This window comes from Neodiprion lecontei, chromosome 5, assembly GCF_021901455.1.
Source record: "Neodiprion lecontei isolate iyNeoLeco1 chromosome 5, iyNeoLeco1.1, whole genome shotgun sequence".
Taxonomy (NCBI): domain Eukaryota; kingdom Metazoa; phylum Arthropoda; class Insecta; order Hymenoptera; family Diprionidae; genus Neodiprion; species Neodiprion lecontei.
The window spans coordinates 11,345,712-11,356,772 of record NC_060264.1 but is presented as its reverse complement, the minus strand read 5'-3'; the positions used below and the strand labels follow the sequence as shown (position 1 = coordinate 11,356,772).

Sequence of the window (11,061 nt, the reverse complement as noted above, 5' to 3'; positions counted from 1 at the left end):
TTTGGTGCACGCGCAGTTCCCGATAAACTTAGTTTCACGAAGTGACTATAGTACAAGATCCCGACTTAAATCGACCTTCCATCATGGAGTTTTCTAATTATGTGATATGTACTATCTACACAAAAAAATCACATTGAAGTGGTGAGGGTGAGGTGCGGGTGTTCCAGGAATTCAGAATATAATTCATATGAAGCTGTGGAAGTTGATGAGTATAATCATTTTATGAGAGCTATTTTTCCTAATTTTATTTACATATACAGTACTAAAAATATACATCATACATGTTGTATTTGTGTTATGACAAATTTATATACATACATTATATACAAATAAAAGATTTCAATTGACTATACGTTTGGTTGATTTATACAATAATTACACAAATAGACATTTTGTGCGGAAATCGATGATTTTGTGTGACAGGAATTGAATTTTTTCTCTTACTCTGTATAATGAAACATGTGCGCAAATCGTGAAATACATAAAGCAACTTCAACCTCAGGTTTTTCAAGAATTTTATGATGGTGATTGTTGACGATATATTTGGCAAGAACGAGTTTTCTCATGAAAACTAGACGGCTTAGCCGAAAAGATCTTCAGTTTTTTGCGTAAGGCATGATCACTTGTTTTCGCGATATTTGATTTTGGATATCTCGAAAGACGACGAAGTTAGCAGCTGCCATTTCGAAACCAGAAATGTGATAGGTCCATCTTGGCGATAAGAACAGTGTCCCGTGCAAATTTCATCCAAACCGGTTCAGTGATTCAATGGGAATCCTGCTTACAAGGAATCCGTGCATCCACTTTTGAAGTACTTGCGAAGAAAAAAAACTACTCTACCTTCGATATCTGTCGAAAGAACTTGTACGAAATTTCTGACCTTCTCTTCTACTAAAATTCTCCTGCTATTTATAAGTTTTCCAACTTTCATGGCAACCCTTGCTATTATCACAATAGTAAATGATAATACTCTTAATTATTGAAACGGAGTTATTGGCTTATGAGTGTAAATGAAGAGTATTTTTCGAGGATCATCGGTACGTCCACCGAACAAGTAAACATAAACAACTACAGTTAGAATTTCTATTCTTCAATGAGGTGCCAAATATGACTAAAACCATCTTTCACAATCACGATTTCATAAAAACGCTAATTTTGTTCTTATATTTGTTACTAGTAGTTTTTTTCTTTTTACAGGTATCCGATAGAGAATTTATCGAATCAAGCGATGAAAGATCGAAAGCGGACAGACTTCTGGACTCATTGGGTTCTTCCGATGAACATTTTACTTTACTTTGTTTGGAAGGTAAGAATTTTTTAAAGTTGAAAAGCCTCGACGGTCCTTTCGATTTCTGTGCAACTGTTTCAGGTATTATCTCAGGTTCCACGTCAACATTATCGATATTACACGGTAGTTTCGGCTCGTATGACTCGCAGGAAGTTTTTTTCACCTCACCAACTTTTTCAACCATGGAACATTCGTTTCTTTCTGTATCTTGTAAAAATTTACACGGCTTTGATTTCTCAACTGCAGGTGTAGGTAAGGCAGTTGCTCTAAAATAATCAAAACATACAAATTCAGGTTACTGGGGTAGGCTTCGTACATTCAATAACCACATAACGAGCGAGTCAAACTCTTAATCCTAAGCGACATATTAAAAAATTACCATTTACCTTGTTTCACGACACCGAACATCTGGGGTTTTTATCGATTTGCTTAATTTTTCCCAAAAGTTGAAATTCTTGCTTTGTATGTTGAAATCTAATATGTGGTAATATCTCAATTGGACTGGTACCTCGCATCTCTTGTAAAAGCAGGGGATAATTTTACGCGCCCTTGTCTCTAAAATATAAATTTAAATAATTGGATTGGTAATTAGAAGAATGTTAATAGCTTGTTTATTACATAAATCAAGGGCAGAATCTTACCTATTGCTTGTGCTTGAGTGAAATTGACGAAAAATTCGGTTACTGAACTTCTCACAAAATTGGGAGATAATATTGCAATTAATCTGTTACATCGTTCAGATATCAATTTCATTATTGCAGAATGTTCGAATGGAAGTCCAACTATAAAGTCTCGATCTTTTCTGCAAAGCTGGAAAAAAATTCAACATCACATTTATTGTAACGATGTAGTTTTAATTAAACATGAAAGGAATATCAAATTGTCAACATTATACTGTACCTTGAGTTCATATTTATCTTCCAGCTTTTCACACAATTCATCGACAAAATTGATGTCTTCTTCAGCGAATAAAAGAAATGCATCATACTGCTGTTTGCCTAAGCCTTGTGGCACTCGCCACAAATCATCTGAAATAAGCAACAAACACGTTAAGTAATAAAGACACTTTATAAAAAATCATATAACCTGGTTGCAGTTTATCTACTCGATTTGAAGTTGAGGTAACGTTACACAGAGTGACATAATACGATGGCAGAACGATACAGTAATGATATCCAGCTTGATATTAAAACTTACAACTATTCTTAAAACAATTTTCCGAATTTCAACGAACACTGTGCAAGCCGTATCTAGATCAAATAGACAACTGTGTGAGAAATTATTGAAAGACTTACCGTATGTTATTATCTGTTCTTCAACATGGTTGTCAATAGCATTTGCCGATGTTAACGTTCTTTGGGAACATTGTTTATAGATCTGAGCATCTCTCTCTGTACATATAATTAAAAAAAATGAACCAAATTAAATTAATTTCTCGATGGTTTTGCCTCTATGTATTCAAAATATCGTATAATCTTCAGAGGCAGAATATTTTTTTTTGTAAGGAACTGTTTGATTTCCATGGTTCTAAGTATTTTCAAACACATTATGTGAAGTATTGTCCTTTAAAATCAAATCTGTGTTCGTGAAGTTCCATTGATAACAAGTATGATTAAGTTTTAATACCTTCAATTACAGTGTCCCACAAAAAAAAAAGTGGTCTGTACATTTGAACAGACCCATCTACCTTTATGTATTTTGACACGCTGAATCCGAATCTGAGGTCCGTTTGGTCCGTACACCCTCAAAATTTTCAGAAAAGTGCATAAAACCGTGAAAAATGGAAACACTGCAGTTTTGGTGATCAAAAAAATGTCTAAATATAAATCATACAAGTTTTTTTTGTGATTCGATCCCCTGAGTATAAATCTGAAGTTTATTTTGCCTGTAGGCCCTTAAAAATACAATTAAATTGCAAAAAATCCCTAAAAATTGCATTTACAGTAATAAAAAAATGGATTAAACATGATTAAATTCATTTCTCACATATTGTCATGCACTAAATCCAAATGAAAAACCTGTTAATGTGAATCAATCAGAAATTTACCAAAAATTGTTCAAAAAAGCATAGAAAGATAAGGTAAGGAACGAGCTTTATCGATAACAAGGGAAGTGGAATGTCAACATGATGGCAGATTTTTGCTGGACGCTGAAGAGAGAAATAACGAAGGACAATAAAAAACGAAATAGAAACCTGTTGCGTATGTCATTTGAAGGCAAAAGCGTTCAACACAAACAAAGAACATCTTGAAATCGATAAAGCTCATTCCTTACCTTATCTTTCTATGCTTTTTTGAACGATTTTTGGTAAATTTCTGACTGATTCACATTGACAGATTTTTTATTTGGATTTAGTACATCACAATATGTGAGAAATAAATTTAATCACGTTTAATCAATTTTTTTATTACCGTAAATACAATTTATAGCAATTTTTAGGGATTTTTTGCAATTGATTCATATTTTTAAGGGCCTAGAGGCAAAATAAACTTCAGATTTATACTCAACGGATCGAATCACAAGTAAAACTTATAATGATTTGTATTTAAAATTTGTTTTTCATCACCAACACTGCAGTGTTTCCATTTCTTTTTTACATTTTTTTGCACTTTTCTGAAAATTTTGAGGGTGTACGGACCAAACGGACCTCAGATTCGGATTCAGCGCGTCAAAATACATAAAGATAGGTAGGTCCGGTCAAAAGTACAGACCACTTTTTTTTTTGTGGGCCGGTGTTATTTATATTCGCATCATGTCTTTATTCATACGTTTTGTATTGTTATTAGAAATTGGATACTGGACTACTTAGACTGGATCGATAATCTTTCAGAGTTCTCCAAATTGAAAATGTATGTTTTGCAAGCAATTTTAGGGTCTCGGTTTTTTTAGACTGGATACTGAGTTATATTTTCAGAACTTTTGGAAAAATAAGAGAATAATACGCGGTATCTGGTTTCTTCATTTCAATAATACATGACGTCTGATTATATGAGTTAGATAAATGATGTTTAGTACAATCGGAGCGTACAGAAATTTGACCGATTTCTATTCAAGTCTGACGTAGAACTGGCAATTTCTTAATGGTTACAGTGGACAATTCTTTTTTCGACGTATTTTTTTAAATATAATAAACGTCACAAATTTTAAACATGTCTGGTAATCTGTAGAAATTCAAGGGGTTAAAATTCATTGTTTACACTGATTCCCAAAAGAATAAATATTCACAGTCTGGGATAAGCATTCGGTTTGAAGTAAAATTTATTTTCAAGGAGTAAAGAATAACAGCTGTCGTCTGGCTTTGTATTTTGATCAGGTAGAAGATAATCCGCAAAATAATGTCAAACTGGCAGAAAACAAATAATGTAAATACCTTGGTACATACATTGTAAAACAGTTGAGCAGCTGTTTGTGAAGTTTGTAACAACTCTATTTGATGAAGGTGGATCACAAAGTTTTAGGAGAAAGCAGTCAGCGCATTAAAATTAGCATACCATACAGATATTATTGAAATGCAACAATTCATTATTCTTATAATTACCACCTATAACTTGAGCTGAAGTTGAGGCGATGCCAAAAAGAGTGCGTAATGCGTTATTATTGATTGCTAATGATGGTCGAATATAGAGCCGAAACTTTACAGATTTGTTTTTCAACAAATTAGTAAAAATTCAACTTACGAAACACATCCAATCAAAAAGGTATAGGGCATTTCGAATGAGAATACCCAAGCAATTTTCTTTGTGTTAAACACAACTTTTTTGGGGTATTTTTATTCGGTATTACATGTGAGTTGCATTGTTTGCATCATTTTCACATTAACGGTATATAAGCTTTGATAACAGTCAAAGTAAGTGGCATTTAACACGGTCAGTTAAGAATGACATTCGCTTGATTAATATGAAAAAACACACTCCTTTCATAAAATCTTGATTTATTTTTATTGGAAGTTTATTGTCAACTCCCTCAAGGGATAGAAAGAATAATTCTAAAACGACAGTGTGGAATCAAGACCCGTTTAGGCTGAAGTAAGTAAATATGAAACTAGTCAATTATCGTTGTCTTTCTTTGATAGTTTCATGATGTGCCAATTTCAATACATATGACGTTTTTTCCTAAAACTCAGTCCGTCACAAATCATTGCTCAACTATTTTACAAAATTGATTTTCCCAGGTATTTACATTCATTATTCTTCGGTCAGTTTTACATTGTATAGTAGATTACCTTTCATCTGATCAAAACACGAAAGGTAGGCTTCAGATATTATCCTTCTGTCGTTTGAAATTAGTTTTACATGAAAAATTATTTTAGATTTTGAGAAATGAATCTTTCAAGTATCAATGACAAATAAACTTGATTATGCGACCTTACTAGACATATGATCACTACCTAGCTTTGACTTATGATGCTGTAAGTTACTATTTTGCTGGAGATTAGAAATCATTGCATTAACATAAGTTTGTAATTAGTAATGTTGAAATAATGACAATTTCCGAAAAATTGCTATTTGGCAACTTGAGGATTGGTCGGTAGGAGTCATGATTACAAAATAACTATGCTTTACGTTGCGCTGTATGGTTAACAGCTTAGTGATATTCTGACAATTCTAGAGTTTTGGAATAACAAATTTTTCTAACACTTTGATATGCCAATGTTGTGAACTTCAACCTGGTGAGTGAATTACAACTTTGGCAACTTTTAATGTCAAATTTAACTTTGAATTCAGATTCTATGTAGCTCAATTATCAAGGGTGATAACAATTTTAGTCAAATGAAATTCCCTGACTTTCCCTGTAAAAAATTCAGAATTGCTTGATCTTTTACTACAAAACTTGGATAATGTTGGGCAGCTTTTACGACAAAAAGCTCCAGAAATTGTACACTTTCAAAACATAAATTTAGATTCAAAAATACGTAGTATCGCTTCGTTTCATACAAATAATTAAAAATTGAAGAATATCATTCCTGAAAGTTAACTTAATTAACTGAATTTACGAAGCATAGTTGAAGTTTAAAAAGAATTTATAAAAAAAGTAAATCTTTTATTTTGATTCATCATAATTCCCTGACTATTCCTGGTTTCCACAGTCTGTCGTCACCCTGTTATCGATGGTGTTGAAGTATGCACACATTTCACACATAGACCTTATCTACATTGATATACAGTTCATACATTTCTATAACCCTATTCAAACTTCACATATAAAAAAACTTCACGAAGCGATTGAACTATGGAATGCTGCACTTTAACATGGTGGCCGCTTTTTTCGGAAAAAAATTCCAGACTTTTTCCTGACTTTTCCTAACCAATTGTTCAATTTTCCCTGGCTAAAGTTCTTATTGTTTTCATTGGTGCTATAAGTCCCCAATTCTTAATTTCATTTCAATGTAAATCCATTAGGAAATTCAACCATTTCAGGAAACATTACATGAAAACACATCTGAATATAGATATGAGGGTGGTCCATATCTAGGGCTCCGCTGAATCCTCATCATTCGCCCCCCAGATCAGCTCCAAATAATTGAACAAGAATGCTCCGTTTTTTTTCGCATTCTTCTCTCAACTCTAACCCTTCCCACCAAAACAGTGGATTTCCCAATTTAAAATATACGTATTCCAGCCGCACTCTCAGCATAAATTTTATTGTACGAGTCATTTTTTTTTTTAAATCTCTAACCGGGATATTTTAGTGGGCATTGATGCTATCTGATAAAAAATTTGTATTACCATTCCAGGCAATTTGGAAGAATTGTACAGCCTCTAAATCGGACTTTGTTTTTCATTTAGTGGGTGTGCAATTCGTCTGGATTACCTGTACGATGATGTGAATTTTTTTTCAGTAGTAGCACTATGCCTACGAAAATCTCGCAGTTGCAGATTGGTTTAACCGTTTGTACTCTTACAATAAAATACATACTGAGAATATTGCCGAAATTCGTATATTTTAAATGAATAAATCCATCCGTTTGGCGGGAGAGGTTAGAGAGAAAAAAATCTGAAAAAATTGGGAAATTCTTTTTGAATTATTTGACATCGATTGGGGAGGGAGGGGGGGGGGGGGGGGTGAAAAATTTGTCAACAGTCTTAATACGGATTACCCTAGTGTACATACGTTTATTGTACACGTATTATATACACTGCGTGGTATTGTTCGAAATGCCCAAAGGTTTTACTTCTGTTGCATAGAGTTGTGAAACATGTTTTTGTTTTCAATAATGAATGAGAATTTTTTAATGTCGTTTCCAACTGTTCATTAGATGTTTGGTGATCTCTGTTTTTCCGTGACCAAGTTTGAAATTCTTTGACATTTCCATGATTCACTGACCAATTTTTTATTCCCCTGACAATTCCCAATTTTCCTGGTTTCCCCTGACAGTGCTCACCCTGTTTAATAGCTGTATCCAGAATAGATGAGTAATGCAGACGAAAAGATTGAAGTTAACCATAAAGCATACAAAATATACATAAATTAACGTTTTGAATTGCTACTTCAAACCAGGCATATCTGGTGTAAACAAAAATCTAGATCATAACAGAGCCATGAAACCTTATCAATTTTGGATCCATAGATTTCAGTGATAACTGATTAATTCACACAGCCTCTGATTAGTAGAAGGAAACATTGCAGGCAGTGTAAGCTTTTATGTCAGAAGTGAATTTTGAGCTAACAAGATTAGTCTCAAGAATGGCAGTCACATAACATCACCATCAGAACCAATGTTACGAATATGTAGAACATTCGAAATTACCAATGATTCTTTGTGATTCCAATGACCACTCTTCGTATTAACCACTCAGCAAACTGTGATTACAGCTTGCTGACAAATTCTAGACCCACTGGGCCATCATACTAACAACATAAAGACTGAATCTCCTGCAAACAACTGTAGAGATACAAAATTGGAAAAATATCGGAGAAGCAAATAGTCCGCCTAACATGAATCATCCACTTGAATCAAGGCGGACATGCATAAAAACCAGAAATTGACTGTACCAACCCATTAGAGCGGCTGTATCGTCGATGACGTCCCATCTCTCCAATTTTTCCAACAATGCTTGAAATGTAGCAAACATAAGACCTTGACTTTTCTTCTGTATTATGCTCAAAATATATCCACACGGATCTGACTTGGATGACAGATTGGGTAGGTCCACGCTATCGAAAACCGCCAGTTCCGCCAATCCTCTCCAATCTCTAATAAAGAATGACAGACAGTTAGCAATAGCTTTTCTACACAAGTGTAATAATAAATTTGAAACTTTCGTTATTAGTTAGTCAGGCAGAAGTAAAATAAAGCGGTGGGTTTTCTGAAAAAAAAAAAAAATATTGAGTGAGGTAAGAAAAAAAAGGGCCAAGTTAGGTTATGTTGAGCTAGATTATGTTGTAGAAGGATCTTGGATATATAGGTCTTGTATTAAAAACAAATATATGATGCCAACGTTTCGACTCTCGGATTGGAGTCATCCTCAGGACAATCTTTAATACATCTATTAAAAAACAAATACGTACAAATATCTTGCTCGTGATGGCAAGAATGTATGATAGAACAACTAACCGTGGCAAAATTTCAATATAGGCTTATCCATAATACGAAGGGTGGCCTCGTATTAAAACACAGATACAGAGAAACGGGATGAACATGCCCATCACGTGCTGAAAACCAGAATTAGAACGGAACTTAATAATATATATAATGAAAATATGAATGTCGAGTAAGGGAAACTAACCTTGTATTGCGTAATCAATCAATAGACAAACTGAAAAAATGTCAGTCTATAAAACAGTGCCTTGTTATATCAGTTGTCTCTTCTTCCTTATTTCCCATCGCTCCATTGAAGTTATTGTTAATAAAAACGGCGAACCAATTTCTGTCCAAAGGTTGTTACGAAAAGCGAATTGGATACGAGTAAATAGAAATACATTACTTGTAGAGAGTGAACATAGATAATAAGGAAGAAAATAAATAGAGACATAGAAAAAGTGTAAGACAAGGTAGACCAGTAAACTTTGACTGGTTCGCCGTTTTTATTAACAATATCTTCAATGGAGCAATTGAGAAATAAGGAAGAAGAGACAACTAATATAATGAGACACTGTTTTATAGACTGACATTTTTTTACTTTGTCTCTTAATTGATTATGCGATATAAAATTACTTTTCCTTACTCGATGTCCATATTTTTATTATATATATCATTAAGTTCCGTTCTAATTCTGGTTTTTAGCACGTGATGGGCATTTCCATCCTGTTTCTCTGTTTCTGTTTTATTGTAAGGCCACCCTTCGTATCATGGATAAGCCTAAATTGAAATTTTGCCAAGGTTAGTTGTTCTATCATACATTCTTGCCGTCATCAGCAAGATATTTGTACATATTTGTTTTTTAATAGATGTATTAAAGATTGTCCTGAGGATGACTCCAATCTGAGAGTCGAAACGTTGACATTATATATTTGTTGTTAATACAAGACCTATATATCCAAGATCCTTCTGCAACATTCAAACCACGAGGTCAAGATTATTTCTACATGAGCTAGATTATATGAATAACCTTACCACAAAGTTGAAAATTTTATGCGTTGCAATTCATTACCTTGGCAATCCGTTGTCTGCTGGCAAGCATTTTGTAGGATTAAGTAACGACGAAATTGATTCTTTGGTCGTATCCGAGAGAGCAACAATTGGCACCGTTGAAAAGTCCGTCATAGCAGGATAAGTTAACCTCGAAATCTCGTGATTTCCGTCTTCTGAGCTTCTGATCGTACACTGACACTGACTAATAATTAGGCCAAACAGTCGCGTATTTTCATCTCACGGAGGTTAACCACAGAGCTTCACCATAGACCTGGAGGGAGTTTCTTCTTTTTCTTCCGTGTGACTATAACCCCGAAGAGGATATGCCAGGATACTCCTTATTTACTCCTGAGTTGTCACAAGAGTTTTAATAAATGTGTTTCTTTCGCAGTAATTGCTTAACGTAAAAGAATGATCCTCCAAGGCGTAGTCGAAAGAGTATAAATGCGCGTGTGTTAATCAACAGGTGAGTTTCCTCCCACCTTACGATTTGGACCCAGCAGGTGGTTTGCGGCTGGGGAAAGAAGCGATTGCACAGACAATGAAAATACTGAAACGAACACAGGCATGTATATAAGTGAGATATTCGAGTAGGCGTGCATTAGTATAGTTGTAGATTTAAGATTGTTTTCAACAATGGAGTCTGTCATGACAAGGATCGCTTGGAATGAACATTTTCAAAACAGTTTTTGTAAATTGGTACGAGTGTTACGTCTCAGCCGATAACTACGGCGGCGCCTTACCTTACCGTCGAGCAGTTACCATAAGAGAGTGTTATGCACTCTTACCATAGTTCTTAGTCCAATACCGACATACACCGTTACCATCGTAACGTGCAATTCTGTTATATCGATACCTCTCACACGCCACATTGCCCGTTATTTCATGAGGCAAGCTCATATCCGTGAAGCATTTCACGTATATATAGTAAGGCCCATAATTTACGAACTCAACTGTAACGACTCAAAGTAATAAACACTTGCGATAGATTTCAATGTTATTACCCAGTTAAGTACCCTCGTAGACTAAACGGGTATTACTCATCAAATTCCGAAATTTAAGTCCCGAGTCATTAGTGCTAAGTCACATGCATTCATTACCGATGTAACATTTTTATTTAAATGAAAGTTATTGACACTTAGATTGTTGAAAACGAAACCGAGATGTCGTCATGGAAAAAAAATATTTGCTCAATTTATTG

At 34.3% G+C, this 11,061-nt stretch overlaps 1 protein-coding gene across 1 annotated transcript; it reads right to left on the bottom strand.

Moving 5' to 3' along the window:
* Positions 1-230: 230 nt before the first annotated feature.
* LOC107220645 (myeloid differentiation primary response protein MyD88) lies at positions 231-10,466 on the bottom strand. Its single transcript, XM_015659317.2, has 7 exons — positions 9,880-10,466; positions 8,286-8,482; positions 2,584-2,679; positions 2,189-2,316; positions 1,930-2,098; positions 1,675-1,843; positions 231-1,554 (listed from the first exon to the last, which is right to left on the bottom strand). Exons 1-7 carry the CDS (start codon positions 9,990-9,992, stop codon positions 1,131-1,133), a joined length of 1,296 nt encoding a protein of 431 aa, XP_015514803.2. The 5' UTR covers positions 9,993-10,466; the 3' UTR covers positions 231-1,130.
* Between the last annotated feature and the right edge of the window lie 595 nt (positions 10,467-11,061).